Here is a 19229-nt window from a genome sequence, read left to right as displayed (position 1 = left end):
CAGGTTTGTCAGGCAAGATTTTCGATTAAGGAAACCATGCTGACTTTATCCCACTTGTCCTGTGTCAGCAAATACTTCATAACCTCATCCTTAACAACTGACCCTAACATCTTTCCATCCACTGAGGTCACACTAATTGGTCTATAATTTCCTTTCTGCTGCCTTCCACCTTTCTTAAAGAGAGTGGAGTGATGTTTGCAATTTTCCAGTCCTCTGGCACCATGCCTGAATCCAATGATTTTTGAAAAGTCATTACAAATGCCTCCACAATCTTTAACGCTACCTCTTTCAGGACCCTAGGGATGCAGTTCTTCTGGTCCAGATGACTTCGGTTCAGCTTTTGAGCACCTTCTCCCTTGTAGTAATAACTGCACTCACTTCTCTTCCCTCACACCCTTCAACATCTAGCACACTGCTAGTGTCTTCCACAGTGAAGACTGATGCAAAATACTCATCTGCCATTTCCTTGTCCTCCATTATTATTGCTCCGGCCTCATTTTCTAGCAGTTCTATATCCACTATCATCTCTTATTCACATTTAAAAAAAAACATACTTGAAAAAGCTTTTACTATACGCTTTGATATTGTTTGCCAGCTTGCTTTCATATTTCATCTTTTCCCTCCTAATGATTCTTTTAGCTGCTCTCTGTAGGGTTTTAATAGCTTCCCAATCCTCTGTCTTCCCGCTCATTTTTGCTGTTGTAAGATGATCGATAGAGGATGCATTCTACATTAGAAACAGCAATTAGAGCAGATCAAAACTCAACCCACTCTCCAAAAATATGAAGTAGATGTACTGTAGGAATTTTGAACTTTCTATTGTAAGCATACAACCAAGTACTCAGGGCCAACAAAACTTTAAAGTAATTATATAGAGACAAGCAGGCTTAGTTACATCAGTTGCATAAAATCACAGTAAAAGCTTTTCCTAAATGTTCACTATTGCCATGTAAACTCATTTCAGTTCAACAAGAATCTACTCCAACATGTGCAAGAGAAAGTCAATTAGAAATTTTTTTTTAAAAAAACACATGCTTGTCTGACAACTTTACTTGTATGTTCTGTTTATTATGTTACTACCTTAATATTAAAAATAGTTAATGCAGTATAGAGCTTCAAATGTAGCGCATTTGAAACACTTCCCATGGACCAACTACAAAAAGTATATTTGTTATACAAAGTGTACGGCATACAAGGATAATACATTTAATAAATAAAAATAATACAGACCTTGATGCTTTGTCTGTAGTTATCATATCCCCACATGTATTTTAGGATAGGGTACATAGGTCGTCTATAGTTAAACTTCTGTTCAAACTGGTGTGGATCTCCTAAAGATAGAAAATGTCAGTTGTCACACGAAAGCTATATTCATGTATAGCAATTGCCTATTAGTTGTAAGCTCTTTAGGATACGAGTCCAACTTTTTACATTTGTATACATTTGTCATTTATAATACAATGCTGAATCTGATGTTCAGATTCCAGCTAATTCATAAAACTGTCCAAGAGATGGATGAGATAACTCTTAGCATTGCTCTGTCCAGTTATTTAAACCCTCATCCTTCCCATCTCAGTATCCGCACTTTCTTAAATGACTTTGGAATTTTCAAAACTTATGTTACACTTAATAAAAAACTGACATTTTGCCATTTTAGGCAGATGTCATGCTCCTCTCTCCCATTGTTATAAATGAAGCTTGAAATTATGTTTTGAATTTGTCCCTTGTTTGTACTTTTCACCAAAGATTTTCTTGGGTACAAAATTTCAAAATAACCTGATCATGGGCAATCTGACAACAGCATTACTTTAATACCAGTCTTGTGCTTGGGTCAGGTCCATAGGAGTCAGGCTGGGTAGCCAATTTAATTTCTACGTGACAGCAGTCTCCTTTCAAAACTGACAAACCAACATTACAACAAACATTAGACCAAGAATGTGCAGTAATGGCACTGCCTCTGATTTAAATGTCCTTGTGCCTCAATATCTAGCCCTGAATAAGTGAATGCTATTTCCACTGATATTTCTAATGTAATCATCCTGTTAGATTATTTACACCCATTTCTTTGGTTTCTCCAACTGATGCCAAACAGAACATTGCTTCCCCAGGCTTTTGCCAAATCTCGTTGCTTGGGTAACTTGAGCATAGCTGTATGAGGTTTTCTTCCCTCCTGTATGGAAACGTACAACTCCTTTTCAGCAAGTGTCCAATCACTAATTCAATGCATTGTGAAAGTCAAGTGTAAATCTAGGTCCTGAGTGCCTCAATGTGCTGCAGCTCCATTGCAATCATTTATAGAAGCAAAGATTTTTAACTTACAGAATTCTATGACTAGGCATGCTTAGTTACATCTGAACAATTTACAAGACTTCTCCTTTCTATATTTGTGACAGTCACAGCAAGTTTATCTACTGACCCATACAAAGCAAGTAAACTTCAGCATTTGAGTTAATTCAACTCAAAGTGAATCAGTGGTAAAAGTGACACAAATAACCTCAGCATTAAAGGTTAGAAAACAGCTTGCATTCTTGGCAGCTATCATGCAACTATTAATGCATGTGCTTGCATATGAAACCACTGAACATGTTAGGAATAAAAAGCCTTTTCACCAGCTTGGTGTTTCATGAACAGTTCTAGTCACCACACTACGAAGAATCTGGTTATATTAGAGAAGAACACATTAGAAATTGTGCATGAAATGGAACACTGTAGATATAAGGAAAGATTAGACAGACTGGATTAATTCTCACTGGAATGTAGGAGGCTGAGGGGTGGTATTATTGAGGTTAATTAAATTATGAGAGGAATAGATAATATAGTTTGTCAGAATGTTCTTCTCAAGGCAGAGGTGTCTAGAACTACAGAGCATAAGTTAATGGGAGAGGGGAGAAATTCAGAAGAGATCTGAGGGGCAGGTTTTTCCCACATAAAAGGTGGCATTATCGGGAATGAGTTGAGACAGACGGAATTACAATGTTTAAAACACTGAACAGGTCTTTAGATAGGAAAGATGGCAATATGGGTCTATTATATGCAAATCTATTCGTGTAGATAAGCATCACAGTTGGCATGGACAAAGTGGGCTGAAGGGGCCCGTTTCTGTGCTGTATGATTCGATGAGCTGTGTGTATGTGAAGAGTGGCCATTTATATCTAGGGACTTAACCACTACAAAGCATTTATTTCTTACTGAGGCACGATTTTATGACAAGGTAATTTAAAATAGCTCACTTCAAAATTATTCATGAACAATTTATGCACTATTTAATTCCTTGCATTCCAGTCCTTAAACATTCATTCCCTTTAAATGACCATCCAAGTCAGGCAATAGTAAGCATCACCAAGAACAAAGTTAAAATTCAGTGACAAAGGGCTAGAGTGAATTCAAATGCAAAGGATGAGAATAAAGAACAGAACATCTGCAAAAAGACCCTTGACTCATTTGGATCTTATCACTGACAGAATGAAACAAATCCTAACTTTTTCTTACTGTAAAGTGGTTAGCAACGAGGTTTTATGATATAATGGACTCTCAGGTCCTATTCATTATGAGTGAAGTTCAAGCCTGACTCATCATTTATATCAATGCTACATATTCTACATTAGTCAAACAGTAATTATAAATCTGGATAGCCATGTTATTTTAGCTCATCTAGGTGGAAATAACCTCAGTTACCCTATTCTTACATTCTAAATGATTCAAATATTTCTTTCTTTTATCTTAAAGACATACTTTCCTAAGTTTTATTCATATTGTACACTTTGTAACAGCAGCTGTAAATATGGCATTTGAAATTGTTGTATTGACCTATCATTAAAAAATCTTAAAAATACTCAATCCTATTCACTTGGACATCTTCTTCACCCAACAAGTGAACTAGGGAAGACAAGAACTTCAAAGCAATGTATACTTTACATAGTTTAATTCTACTAAAGTGAAATCAGGAATAGGTTCATGATTCAACAATCCAGTAAAAACTGAACATAAGCTTTGCAATAGAAATATTCATTTATTTTTGAGCACTACTCATTAGTTGAACCTAAAATTACCTACTTATCCACACAATATATTGAAAATAGGTGATTTTAGAGGAACAAAAAAAATGTGGTTAGAAAATTTAGACTACTACAGCTGAAATACACAGCTACAGCCATGGACAATACAGCAATACATTAAAAAAAATTATCCAAGACTCAAAAGTCGAACTTCGGACGTCAGTCTCCAGTTGCAAGCGTGGTCCCCCTTTAATTCAGCAGAAGAGAGGATGCTGCACTGGATTAAAAGTTCATTTAAGGAGAAGAGGATTCCGATTTTCACTACCGTTTATTCTGCTAGCAAACGTAGTCTCTGGAAAATAAAATCGAAGACCTCAGAGCAAGATTGCCGTGCCAGAGGGACATTAGGACTTAATTTTTTTTGGTTTCACAAGTATTGGATATCCCCCCCCACCATTCCGGACACAGCGAAACAGCTCGCTGGCTTCATGATTCACTGCCAAGACAGGACTACTGCCGAGTCTTTCAAAGGCAGAGGAGGAAGACTAAGCTTTATGATTAACTCCTCATGGTGCACAAACATGGCAGTTCTGTCCCAGTCCTGCTCACCCAACCTGGAATGTCCAGTGATTAAGTGTCGTCCATTTTATATGTCATGGGAGTTCTCAGCCATCATCTTGGTAGTGATGTACATTCCACCTTAGGGCTGTGTCATACAGCCTCTAGACAAACTGAGCAACATAATCAATAGGCATGCAACAGTGAACCCCGATGCCTTCCTCATCATTTTGGTGGGATTTTAACCAGGCCAGCTTGAAAAAGTCCCTAAATAATTATTACCAACAAATCACTTGTGGTACCAGAGGAACCAACACACTGGACCGCTGTTCTACTACCATCAAGAGCGCTTACCGTGCTATCCCACTTTGGGAAGTCTGATCACCGGGCTGTACTTCTACTTCCTGAGTACAGGTAGAGACTGAAGACCGCAGCACCAGTAGAGAGGACTGAGAAGGTATGGATAAAGGAGGGGCAGGAGTGCTTACAGGACTGCTTTAAATCGGTGGACTGGACTGTATCCAGGGATTCATCTTCAAATCTGAATGAGTATGCTACAACTGTCACTGACTTCATTTAAACTTGTGTGAATGAATGTGAGCCTACAAGAACATATCGTACATACCCAAATAAAAACCCATGAATGAACCAGATTCGCAGTCTGTTGAGGGCTAGATCTGTGGCATTCAAGAGCAAAAGAACAATTCCAGTTGAGGTTAGAGGCAGAATGGGATGCACATCAACTCTGGCAGAGTCTGTAGACCATTATTTACTACAAAGCAAAACCTAACATCATGAATGGCAGTGATGTTGCATTCCCAGATGAGCTCAATGCGTATTATCCACGTGTTCAAAGGGAGAATAAAACTACAGCTATGAGGATCCCCGCAGCATCTGGTGACCCTGTGAGCTCTGTCTTGGAGGCCAATATCAGAACGTCTTTCAAGAGGGTGAACACTCACAAGGCGACAGGCCCCAGTGGGGTACTCAGTAGGACTCTGAAAACCTGTGCCAACCAGCTGGCGGACGTGTTCAAAGACATTAAATAATCTCATTGCTACAGTCAGAAGTGCCCACCTGCTTCAAAAGGACAACAATCATACCAGTGCCCAAGAAGAGCAGGGTGAGCTGTCTTAAAGACTATCGTCCAGCAATACTCACATCTATGGTGATGAAATGCTTTGGGAGGCTGGTTATGAATAGTATCAACTCCTGTCTCAGTAAGGACCTGGACCCACTTCAATTTGCCTATCACCACAATAGGTCTACAACGGATGCAATCTCACTGGCTCTTCATGTGGCCTTGGATCACCTGGACAATACTAATACTTGTATCAGTCTGCTGTTTATTGACTACGGCTCAGCATTTAACACAATCATTTGTACAGTTCTGATCAGAAAGTTCCAAAGCCTTGACTTCCTCAGCAGAAGACCACAGTCTGTGCTATGAGAAATAACATCTCCACTCAATGGTAACCAAAACTGGCACACCTCAAGGATGTGTGCTTAGCCCACTGCTCTTCTCTTTCTACACCCATGGCTCAAATGGCATCTATAAATTTGTTGACGATGCACTATTGTTGGCAGAATTTCAGATGGTGAGGAGGTGTACTGAAGCAAGATAAATTAGCTGGTTGAGTGATGTCACAGCAACAACCTTGCACTCAGCATCAGTAAGACCCAAGAACTGATTGTGGACCAGAAAGGGTAAGACAAGGGAACAGAAATGGGAAGGATGATCAATTTCAAGTGCCTGTGTGTCAACACCTCTGAGGATCTATCCCAACATATCAATGCAATTACAAGTAAGGCATGACAGCAGCTACATTTCATTTGGAGTTTGAGAAAATGTGGTATGTCACCAAAGCCATTTGCAAATTTCTGCAGATGTACCATGGAGAGCATTCCAACCGGTTGCATCACCGTCTGGTATTTTGGGGTGGGGGGGAGAGAATGGGGTGATGAGGGAGGGGGAGGGAGAGAGGGAGAGGGAGAATATATATATACACATACACACACACACAGCAGTTTCTCGAAGTTCTCCCCCAACCCCACCTCAGAAGTTGTGTTGTGAGATTGTCTTAATTAGCACTAATAAAATGGCTGGGATCTTCCCATTTTGCATGGTTCAAATATAAAATCACCATGCTAAAAGCAGAATAGATTATTCTAGTTACTTCTTCCACCCAGGCTATAGTAAAGGACATTACCACACACTGCTGCTATTACCTAATCCTTCCCTGGAAAACTCTAAAAGTTCATAGGCATTGAAACATCAGTGGAGGACAATTAAAAACAGTCTGCTCTATATATTTTTTTAAAAGGGCATTCAAAACAATTTTGTTGGGAAGGAAGAGAGAGGATTTAGAAGTCATCAAGTCAAGGTGCCTTTTTGTCTTTGTGTCAAGATGTGCTTAGGACAGACATGAGGATTCATAAGGCAAAACTTGAAATGACTATTGTTGCAATGTTAAAGCCTTTGATGCAGAGAGCAGTCACTTGTGCAATGTCTCCCCCACCCCCACCCCCCCAACTCATGGCTCCATCAGGCTCTCTTCCTGACCTGTTCCTTCCCATTTATATGCATTAAAAATGGTGCATGTTAAAATCACTGTACATCAAAAATAGAATTCATGCTGGTTAGCAATCACGCCAAAAAACGTGGGTACTTTTTATTTTTTAAACCCTGGTGACTTGCCTGGAAAGTAGGATGTGATGATATGCAGTTGCAAGAAAAAGCTTGTGAACTCTTTGCAATTACCTGGTTTTCTGCATTAATTACTCGTAAAATGTGATCTGATCTTCATCCAAGTCACAATAATGACAAAAACAATTTGCCTCAACTAATAACATACAAACATTTGTACTACTCATCAATACTGAGAACACCATTTAAACAATCACAGTCTAGGTTTAAAAAGAAGTATGTGAACCTCTGGGGTAATGCATTCCACAAAAACTATTTACAGTCAGGTGTTCAAATCAATGAGATGAGATTAGAGGTGTGGGTTGTAGAGGAGTCCTGCCCTTTTTTAAAAAAAAAGGCACACAAAGTCAAGTTACTGACAGAGCCCGCTCTTCTCAAGAAAGATTTGTTTATGTGCACCATGCCTCGATCAAAACAGCTTTCAGAGGACCTTAGAAATACTTTTATAGCCTTTTCCAGCTTCATGCGTCTCCATAATTCTTCTAAAGACCTGAGTGTTCATCAGTCCACAGTAAGAGAAATTGGAGGAAACTGTTGCTACCCTCCCTAGGAGTGGGCATCCTGCAAAGATCACACCAAGAGCACAATGTGAAATGCTGAAGGAGGTGAAAAAGAACCCAAGGGGAACAGCAAAAGACCTACAGAAATCTCCAGAACTAGCTAAGTACACCGCTGCTTTCCAAAAAAAAAATATTGGTGCATGTCTCAAGTCTGCAAAACACCATCTGGATGTTCCACTATGCTCCTAGGACAAGGTTCTGTGGACAGATGAGACAAAAGGTTCTCTGCAGATACCAAAAAAACGCGAATGCTCAAGTCCCTTATATAAAATGGCATAGTATTTGCACATAATCTATGCACACCCTCCCGTATACTTTAAATCATCACTAGATTACCTATAATACCTAATAAAATGTAAATGCTATGTAAATAGTTGTTGTACTGTCTTGTTTAGGGAATATTGACAAGAAAACTGTACATGTTCCTCTCACTCACAACACAAGCAGCGAACGAACGAGACACGAGGTGAACAATGATCAAACAACGAGTAAAACTTGTAATACCTGTACAGTAGTTGTTACAGTGTCTTGTTTAGGGAATAAGGACACTTTGGAGGAGGCTCAATAATACTAAAGTCAGGAGCTGTGGAGGTTGAGGGCTGAGGATCTTCAAGCGTTGAACGTCCAGACTTCAGAAGTGCAGATGCTTCAGTTAGAAACATTGTTATAGGAAGCTGTCTCTTCTTTTTCTTTGCATCATCAAGCAAATCTTGCAGTGGTTGTAGGCATGTTGTTATCCCTTGGGTGACATGGTGGCTTTGTTCCATCGAAGGATCGAACAACAAGTGCTGGAAGAGCACTTCCGGGTTTTCTCAATTCGCGGTTGGTTAAATTCGCACATGCGGAACTCACGGATAAGGAGGGCCGACTGTGCAATTGTTTGTGTGTTATTACTTTAGGCAGATTGTGTTTGTCTATTACTGTGACTTAGATGAAGATCAAACCCATTTTTTGAGTAATTAATGCAGAAAACAGCAAAAGACCTGTAGTCTCTTAAATCCTAGAACATCTCCAAGTACTTTGTAGCCAATGAAGTACATTTAAAAGTCTGGTTGTTATAGTTATACACAATTGCATCATTATATCTCAAACGTACCTGTGAATTCAATGTCCACAAACACTTTAATAAGAGCTTCAGCGAGATAATATGCTTGCCGAAAGGAGGAGAAGACCCGTTCTCGGTTGAACATGCTGCTAATCATTGGGTTCTGCACCTGCTCCATGTGAGGCATCACAGCCTCAAGCACCTCAGCCAGCTTTGCTCGCAAGTGAGGGTTCTTCATCCTGTGAATTCAAGGGATACAGAGAAACAAGCCAGTCAGTCAGCATGCATTTGTTAATGTGATTCAGATGTTAGGAATTTGGTAAGTAAAATGATACAAATGAAGATATGCAACACTGAAGCACAATTCATTTTCAGAAGCAGTTTCCCTCATTTTTGAACCAAACATCCTTTACTGACAGGAGATTGTCTTAATCAGTGCTGATAAAATTCAACTTGGAATCTTCACCATTTGCATGATTTAAATACAAAGAGGTGACCATGCTGATACAATCAGCATGGTACAATAACAAGTAATATAAATCAGGGGCAAGTCAAATTATGCCACAGTTAAATAATGTCTACTGTCTTCAACATAAAACAAAATATCTTGTACCAGCCAATGTGTTTGAGTGATATTCTTAATTCATCACTTCAAACTGCTATTACCATTATCTGCTTCTAAAGCCAGTAATTCTGAGGAGCGCTGATGATTGAATGCTTTTCTAGTGCGACAAAACAAAGATGTCAAATGACCAAACGCAAACTTAATTGAAATCCAATGATGAGACTGATCAATATTGCAGATGAAATAATTATTGTGAAAGTCAGTACTCCAAACGACACTGCACATGTTTCCTTGTGTGCCGCTTAACCTAAGTGTTCCTATGACACAAATCTATATCAAACATTTGTATCCATTCCTTTGGGATATCTCATTAAAGCTGCAAATATCTGCTGCCATTATTTGTGAAGGGGCATTTTTTTTTTTTACACCAAAATCTGTCAGGTAGTTCCCAGAATTTAGGAGAATATTTTCCATTTGTTATGAAACATTTTACGTATGCAGGAAGCTTTTGTGTGCATCCACAGGACTCCAACTGGAAAACCTGTTATGTTTTGCTGATGGTTTTTGCTCTCTGGGGAGAGCAGCAATGCTGGTTCTAGCTGATAACCTTCAATGAAAGGCCTCCAGGCTGTTTGGAGAAGTTGGGATGGCAAGTATCTGTTATATTTCTCTTTTTATGCCACTGCAAAAAAATATTGAAACTTACTGCTCTACTGCAACATGCTCAGAGTCACAATGACAATATGAGAGAAGTTTCTAATTTTAACCCAAATATTTTGGAATAAAAACAATGCAATAGCCTCCTCATCTGCCAGTTTCACAGCTGAGGAGAAATAAACATTGGACTTCTTATAATGGTCAGCAACAAAATAAAGCACAAAAGTTTGCCTACTTTTTTTTTTAAAAAAACTAGAATTTTTAAAAAAAAGTACAAATACCCAATTTAAATGATAGTGCTCAATGTGCCTTCTCTCATACTGCTGTTATTAAGCCCATCTAAAGTTTTGGGAAAGAGAAAATCTTCACTGTGCATGCTAAGTTGCAGGCAAGGTTGGAATTTCAAGATAAAGTCCATCACTGAACTGCTGCAGTTAAGAGATGAACCTTACTGACATGCCTCAAAAAAAGATTAAATCTACAGCTTCTTCTAGTGGAGGGAAACAATTCTGCATGCCTCATTTTGGAGTGTAATCAATGGATACTGTGGACATAACCATTCAGATTATCATACCTACAGTGCCTTGAAAAAGTATTGAGTCCTCAATAACTATTTTCGCATTTTACTGTCTTGTTTTCTAAATTTATAATATATTGAAGTAGGATTTTTGAGAAAATCTACAAAACATTGTGCATCATGTCAAATCAAAAGGAAAATTCCAAAATCTGTCAACAGTTTACTAAAAATTAAGAAACAAAATTAGGCTGAACAAGTATTCATCTCCTTTGTAACTACTACGCTAACTGTCCTCACCCTACCAACTCATCCAATTTGTTGATGTAGAAAATTGGAGGATCACCTGTTTACAATGAATAAGAATATTGTAAATACCCCTCTCTCTGTAAGGTCCAATAGTATCAGATGAGACTAAAGTGGACATTTTTAGCCTCAACATTAAGTGGTACATGTGGCATAAATCAAATACTGCACATTGGCCAGGTAACATCATTATGACTGTAAAGCATGGTGGAGGTAGCATCATGCTGTGGAGATCCTTTTCAGCAACAGAAACTGGAAATCTGGTCAGGATTAATGGGAAGTTGAGTGCTACTAAATACAGAGATCCTGGATAAAAAGGGGCTTTCCTTCCTCCAACATCAACATTGCCCTCACCTGCATTTCTTCCATTTTGCGCATGTCTGCCCTCGTCCTATCCTCCCTCCACTCCACTGGGAATGGGGCTACTCTTGCCCTCACCTACAATCCCACTAGCCTCCGTGTCCAGTACAATTCTCCATAACTTCTGACATCTCCAACGGAATCCCACCACCAAGCAACCTTACCTGCCCATCACCTCCCTCTGGTGCTCTTCCCCCATCCCTTCTATGGTTTTCTAACCTCTCCTTTCAGATTCCCCCTTCTCCAGCCCTTTATCTCTTACATCAATCAACTTCCCAGCTCCTTACTCCACCCCTTCCCCTCTCCCAGTTTCACCTATCACCTTGTATCTCTTCCTCCCCTCACCCATCTTCTTGCTCTGAATTCACATCATTTTTTCCTCCAGTCCTGATGAAGGGCCTTAGCCCGAAACATTGACTGTTTACTCTTTTCCATAGATGCTGCCTGGCCTGCTGAGTTCCTCCAGCGTTTAAGGACTCTTTATCTTGTTATCTCATGTTCTCGTTATTTATTGCTATTCATTTATATTTGCATTTGCAGAGTTTGTCATCTTCTGGACTCTGGTTGATCTTTCATTGATCCTGTTATAGTTATTGTTCTATATATTTGTTGAACATGCCTACAAGAAAATGAATCGCAGGATTGTAAATGATAACATATGTGTACCTTGATAATAAAATTTATTTTGAACTTTGAACGTGCAGAAAATGTTACTTTGGTAAATAAGTGTTCAGGTGGAGCAAGAGGCAAGTTGGACATCAAGTCCCTCAGTAAACAGCAAAGTCTAAACACTGCCCAGATCAATGTAATGCATTACATTGAAGAAAGATGAATTTGGGCAGTCTGAATTTAATTCTTAGCATATTTAGGAATATTAGTTCAAAATTAAATCTCATTTGTACAATTGATTAGGAAATGTAATAGCAATGCAACAATCAAGAAAGGGCTGTTCCTCTGGAACTGGGTCACTAGGTATCTTCTTGCGACGGAGGAGGAACACAATTGATCATCCATCCATGCTGTAACTTCTCTGAAGGTGCTTGCTACTGGAACTTGTTGTGTAATGGAAGAGTGCAGTATTAGCATATAATAAATATAGCAGATTTTGCATTGGGAGTTAAGGCTTACACATTGCTGATGGTGCAAGGCCCACTAGCAAATTGAAAAAGTTCCTGGCCTTTACCTCTCTACGTTACCCATGAATACAGTGACAAAGTTTAGAGGCTGTTCCAGGGAATCGCCTGTAGTTTCCAGAATGTCATCTGCAAATCTTCGTAAGAAGATGAAAAAATCTCCCAGATTTTCAGCAAAGAATTCTGTGACAAAGAAATACAATAGTGACTATATCAAAATAATCAGTGTACTTTATTAACTAGAAAGTACTTTACAATCTTCCTCAGCAAATTATGTTGATATGAAAAGGGTTTACAGGTAATTAGATCCTACTATTCCAAAATTCTAATATAACCATTGCATCGACACTTCTAATGCCACTCTGCCCAAAAAGATAAGACAGGCCTGGTAATTGCAATGATTATAAATTCTGCTTACATACTTAAAAGTAAAACTTTGGATCACAGCAACTGAACAAAAAAATACACTGTAACAAACCACCCACCACTTCCACTCATCAAACTCCATTATTTAGTTAGGTGGCATTCTGGAAAATGATCCTATGGTCTGGATGGCACCAGCAAGCAACACAACCAAGGGCGACATCCTCCACAGTCACGAAACTACTTCTTTCACGTCTTCGTTTTCTTTCAAATGTGATTCTGTTATTGGTGGAGCCTGTGATCTACATTTTGGTGGGTTTTTTTCAGGCCGATTGAGCAATCTGGCACTTTGCTGTCTCCGAGGGTGCTCCGTGAGGCCTCGAGAAGGTTCATGAGCCCATGATCTACTCCATTTGTTGTTGATCTCACTGATTAAAGCACCAAAGAAGATTGAAATCATCGAGACGAGTGCAGAAGACAAGGGGGTTTTCAGCGCCATCTACCAGCCTCTAGCTCACTGCTGCTGGAGGAAGGTGTCTGCGTGACTTTCAAAAGCTCTCTATATCCCTCGATGCTGTCTGAGGAGACTGCTGGAGTTCTGAGTCTCGGGCAAGGTTTAGTCGATGCATTTTGTGAATTAGACTCTGTAGTTCACATTACGATGGGTTTCTGGTCGCTCCCTTTTTTTAAATTGCTATTTTGGGCAATATTGAATCGGAGCACTTTGCAGATAACACTGAGCTGAATATGCCTGGACTCTATCAATGTTTTGTTTTAAATTCTGTGTTCTTCGCTTGTTTTTTTGTTGCCATTTGCGCGATTTTTTTGCGCGGGGGGGCAGGGTTTGATGTTTTTCTTTAAACGGGTTCCATGGCTTTTCTTTGTTTTATGGCTGTTTGTGGGGAAAGCAAATCTCAGGGTTGCATATCTGCAAACATACTTTGACAATAAATGTATTTTGAATCTTTGAAAGTAGGCATTTGCTTTTTCAGTACACACTGGCTCTACTATAATTAAGCCACACCTAAATAGGGCTAAATAACACTAGATATGAACCAAATATCTCAGCAGACTGCATAATTAAAATCTTGGAGGTAAAAGTAACCAAGAATCTGGGGTTGTTGGTGGGTCTGTGAAACCTAGGTGAAGAAAGATGAGCTCAGGATATTAATTTACCATAAAGAAGCAAGATAATGGGAGTGAGATGCACTTATAAGCCTAGTGAACAATATTACATTAAAAGATAGACTAATCCTTCATTATAAACAAAAAATAATTCACCCTTTGCCATGCTCACGTGTGTAGAGTTAAAGCAGCAAAAAGGCATGGGATGTATGCTAATTGTAATTGAGAATAAGGAAAGAAAACACAAAGTCATAAAGATGGTAAGCAAAAAAATTAAATAGCACACCCACTTTTTCAAGAGGATTATACAGCTCCAATATCATTTGGCTAGCACAAGGGAGCAACAACTGAATCTCAATTTAATAATGCACACTCATTTTAATAATAAAATGAACAATTATCAATGAAATTACACTGGCAACCACTACTTTGTAGTGTCCAAAGACAAAGACACACCATCTGCATAGATAAACTTTTAGCTCTAAAATACTGTTTCAGCAAGATCATGGCCTGTTTTTTATTTCAGTTTTATTCACCTAATATGGCTTCCTATCCTTGATTACATTTATCTATTAAAGATCTGCACTCAGTGGCCATATTATTAAGTAAATCTGTACACCAGCTCATTAATGCAAATATCTAATAAGCCAATCATGTGACAGCAACTCAACGCATAAAAGGATGCAGACATAGTCAAGAGATTCAGTTGTTGCTCAGAACAAACATCAGGATAGGGAAGAAATCTGATCTAAGTGACTTTGACTGTGGAATGATTGTTGGTGTCAGATGGGGTGGTTTGAGTATCTCAGAAATTGATCTCCTGGGATTGTCACATACAACAGTCTCTTATACAGAAAATAGTGCGAAAAACAAAAACATCCAGTAGGTGGCACTTAAGTAGGTGAAAAAGCCTTGTCAATGAGATAGGTCAGAGAATGGCCAGACTGGTTCAAGCTGACAGGAAGGTGACACATGTTACAACAGTGGTGTGCAGAAGAGCATCCCTGAATGCACAGCACCTTGAGCCTTGAAGTGGATGGGCTACAGCAGCAGAAGATCATGAATATACACTCAGCAGCCACTTTATTAGGTGCAGGAGGTACCTAATAAAGAGGCCACTGTGCATTAATATCAGCTTAAAAATATCATTGATTCAGCAGCCACAGGATCATATCAATGTGCTTAAATCATTGTTAGGACATGCTATATACCTGGAACATGAGAAAGCATGCAGTATTCCACTTCCAGAAGAGGGAATTTCACCTCCATGTATTCTGTTCCTTGATTGCCTAGCGAAAACTGGACCAATATTGTTGAGCTGGAGATCTGCAGGTTCATACAGTTCTGGAGCATTTGTGGCTCTGTGGCTGCTGCTTTAGTTGATAAGTATATAGTCATCAGCCGTTCAAATTGCTCACGCAGGTTGTCTGCAGCTGGATTGGAAGTTTGCTGTGCTTCCCTCCAGGCAACCTGCAGCCGGTGCAGGCTCTGGTTCATCTTTATCATTTGGTCATGTAATCTGAAAAATAGAAAATACAGTTGCAGCACTGAGAGTTTATTGTGCGAAAATGCATTCTTGGGGAGATCCCACAGAGGCATTGCATTCCAGAAAAATCCTATGATAGAAAGTGAGAAATTCTGTCTTCAGATCAGGCTGTCTTCCAATGCCTGAACTTAAACATGCAATTCTAAAGAAAAAGTAAGTCACAGTAGTATAACAGTAACTGCATTCTTAATGCTCACATTGGCTTTTCAAAGTTACGAATTTGTAAGTTAGTTAAGACATCAATTAAGTCAATTCCAATTTTAAAGAGAATTTATATAACTCTGAACACTGGAGATTGTAGAAATAATAAGTAATATATCACAAAAATGACTGAAAAAAGTTCTCTCCACTTTCAATTTGACCATCATCAGCTACTTAGTCAATGAGGGATCATATGCTGAAAATCACCCTTTAAAAACAATCCTTTCCATTTATCTCCTATACCCAAATACTTATCTATTAGCAGATAATCAATGAATTTCCAGGACACAACTTACTTCATTTGAGTTTCAACACAGAACATTCGACCACAATGCTACCTTTACCTTAAATAAATACAGATGATGCTGGTAACATTCAGCATATCAGCCACATCTGGAGGAAGAGTGTTAATGTTTTAGGTCAAAGACCCTTCATCAGAGGGGAGAAAGAGAAAGTAAATTAACTTTTTAATTACAAAGAGGACAAGGGTAGGATGGATAGGATAAAGTTCTGACAGAGGCTCTTCGACCAGAAACATTAAATCTTGTTTCACTTTCTACGCATGTTGCTTGATTTGCCAAGTGATTTTGTTTTATTATTTTTAATATCCAGATTCACCAAAATATATTCTATGATTTCTAACATGTGATGGTGAGCAGCATTCTACAGCTCGAAAACTACCATATTCATAAATATTCAATACCTTTACTGTTCTTACTGACTGCATGAATTCACACATCCTCATTTAAAATATCAAAACGATGAGGCTTTGTAGCCACTCCATTGTTCACTCACAGTTGATAATTAACATCCAAGCTAGTAGCCGAGTCACCCCAAAAATAAGATTTCATTTCATTTTAGAGGAGTTAAACCTCCCTATCTATGGAAAGAACAGGAAAACTAAATTCTGATGATATAACCCAGCTTTCAGGCTTACACAATTTCTTACATTTGAACTATTTATGCATTTTCTCAGTACCTGTGAAAACCCAAGCGCAAAGCAAACTGAGTCAAAATTAAATTCTCTGTGACCAAGTTGTACGTTTCAGCAAATGGTGGTTCGAGTCCCTGTGGCATTGGAATCAAGCAGGTCTCCTTATCCAAGCCTAATGCAAAGAAATAAAAAGATCTCAGAAAGCAGTTTTTCCTGCTTTAAAATTTTGCTCAATGTGATTCATTGGAGAGAGATTTTCTGAATTAAGGCTTAATAATTTACACACCGTGTATTATAGACACAAAATTCAGTGAGCTTGTACCCGTTTTACAGGTATTAAAATGGTTCCAATCATTGTTTCCTTAAGCTGCATGGGTGCTCGGTCACATAGTAACTGAAATGCTCCCAGGCACATAGCCTTTGTTGCCATGCAGCTGGAATTTTCTTTTATATAATGTTATAATAATTTTGAAATTATGCTAATATAATTGTGAAATCATCTGGAATTGTGTTAATGAATATAATCCATGCATTACTTTGGAACTTTTTAGAGCTTCAACATATTTACATTGTCAGTGTCAATAAAAAGTATGTGATTTCTCAATTTTCACTCTAAATATTCTTGTATGCATATTACAAAATAAACACTTAAAGTGCTGCGCATTTTTCAGGCAGTGTAAAACATATCCTGCTCAGAGCAATGGTTGGCCGGCACAACTGTAAAAAACATTAGAGGGAATGCTGGCTTCACTGTTTACTATGAAGAAAAATCTGTATTTGTCAACAGAACTAGAAGTGTAACACCCACTACATAGTTAACACATCAGAAGTGATTTCTGGTGCCCGTGTTCGAAACATTTGTCAGCCACTTTTCACATGCAAATAACACGCTTAGCTCCTTTAGCTTGACTAGATTATCAAGAACAGTGAAGGATACTTACCTGAACAGGAAGCCAGTATATCCAACACCCTCTCTCCCTAACTGCTGCTTTGATCAGTCACTTGTTCTTACTATAGTCAACCTCTTCTTCACCCTAATTGTCACCTCAACCCACCAACTCCTCTTCCCTCCCCAATTACGTCTACTTACAGTAATCACTGCCATCAGGCCATTGTTGTTGATGCAGTGCTTTGAAATTCCCATATTTCCTTCAGTATGTCTGCTGCAATATCAGGTGGGCTTTTGTTTTTATATACCCAGAATCAGATTTTTAATATCACTGGCATATGTTGTGAAATATATTGTTTTGTAGCAGCAGTACATTGCAATATACAATTAAAAATGGGGAGGGGGAGAGGGAGGGCGAGACATTTATAAGAGAACAAAGAAATCTGATGACAGTGGGGAAGAAGCTGTTCCTAAAACCAAGGACAAAAATTCTAATGAATACAGCAAAAACAATTTGCACAAAGAGCTTGTGGAAGATGGCATACATTAATCTTAACCCCAATCAAAAGTACAATTAGACAGTAGTAAAAAAGCCACCCATTCCCATTTCAGCTCATACCTTTCATATGCACATTTCTACTTTTCTGTTCTTCTTCATTCAGTTCTTTCAAGGAACAATAAGTAGGGTTAAATGTTAGAAGCTTTGGCGACTTTGGTTTGCAGAAAGGTTGGCAGAGTTTCAGCAAAGCAGCACCAAGGTTCAGGAAGAAGGCATCCGACGCATACAGTTGGAAGAAGAGATCTGGCATCTGGTTGGCCCAGATTTTTGTCCGCCCAGAGTTGGCATGGAAACAGTTTCCAAGCCAGGAGAGGATGCCATGTTTTGTATCCGGGGAAAGCTGGATGAGGTTCCGCAGAATCTGATGAATTTTGTCATGAAGTTGAACCATGAACTGTAAAAAAAAAGTACAACATCTGATGTAAGCTGCAGGAAAACTAGTACTCAAAATGAGGCAAAGCAACAAGCCACAAATCTAATAAGAATTCACTGTAAATCTGTTTGCACACTAAATGACAATGGGAATCAAAATGAAAATTAAAGACCAAGTTTTAGAACTATTAGACTCGTGATCTAAACAAATACATGCTTAGCCACTATCAACACCATGTTTAATGGAATAACTCAATAAAGAATCTATATTTACAGAGTAATATCACAGAACATATCCCAAGGGTCTCAGACCTGAAATGTTGATCATTTCTTTTCTCAAATACTGTCCAACTTGATGTTTTTCCCAGTGTTTAGTTTTTGTTACATCTTTTGATTTTCAGACTATTTAGAATACCCCATAGTAAATGTCTACAGGCAACACTGTAACAACGTTGGCCAAAAACTATTTAAATTTTGCACAATATCCATCTGTGCACTTGGTCATGGCTATGCTTAACCCTTAATAATTTCAGACCAGTTCAGATGCTTTTGTGTAGAAGGGAACTGCAACCCACAGAAATCTGCACGTTAAACTATATCCAAAAAAGTTTGAACTTGAAACATACTTGCTTTTGTAGAATTTTATGTGTGGGAGGGGAGGGGGTGTCATGATGGGAAAACACCAATGATCAAACAGAAGCTGAAAGACGCAAACACAAGGAAATATGCAGATGCTGGAAAAACGCAGCAGGCCAGGCAGTATCTATAGGGAGAAGTACAGTCGACGTTTCGGGTCCTACTGACGAAGGGTCTATACTTCTTCCTATAGATGTTGCCTGG

The 19229-nt window shown here is 38.7% G+C and overlaps 1 protein-coding gene and 1 long non-coding RNA gene across 7 annotated transcripts in view; one reads left to right on the top strand and one right to left on the bottom strand.

Annotated features, from left to right (window-relative positions):
* The window catches only part of LOC140716902 (uncharacterized), a 130842-nt gene that overhangs the window by 35127 nt on the left and 76486 nt on the right, over positions 1-19229 (top strand). The gene's annotated exons all lie outside the window — the stretch shown is intronic.
* Positions 1-19229, bottom strand: part of ube4a (ubiquitination factor E4A (UFD2 homolog, yeast)) — a 72500-nt gene that overhangs the window by 18221 nt on the left and 35050 nt on the right. For all 6 annotated transcript variants that reach the window (XM_073029970.1, XM_073029967.1, XM_073029972.1 and 3 more), the window contains 6 exons: positions 18078-18411; positions 16615-16741; positions 15100-15407; positions 12451-12583; positions 8917-9104; positions 1231-1331 (listed from right to left, as the gene is read on the bottom strand). In XM_073029970.1, the coding sequence (XP_072886071.1) occupies positions 1231-1331; positions 8917-9104; positions 12451-12583; positions 15100-15407; positions 16615-16741; positions 18078-18411 (1191 nt within the window). The remainder of the gene's footprint in view (positions 1-1230; positions 1332-8916; positions 9105-12450; positions 12584-15099; positions 15408-16614; positions 16742-18077; positions 18412-19229) is intronic.

Source organism: Hemitrygon akajei, chromosome 26 (genome assembly GCF_048418815.1).
Source record: "Hemitrygon akajei chromosome 26, sHemAka1.3, whole genome shotgun sequence".
In the NCBI taxonomy this organism is placed as follows: domain Eukaryota; kingdom Metazoa; phylum Chordata; class Chondrichthyes; order Myliobatiformes; family Dasyatidae; genus Hemitrygon; species Hemitrygon akajei.
This window is presented reverse-complemented; position numbering and strand designations above follow the sequence as displayed.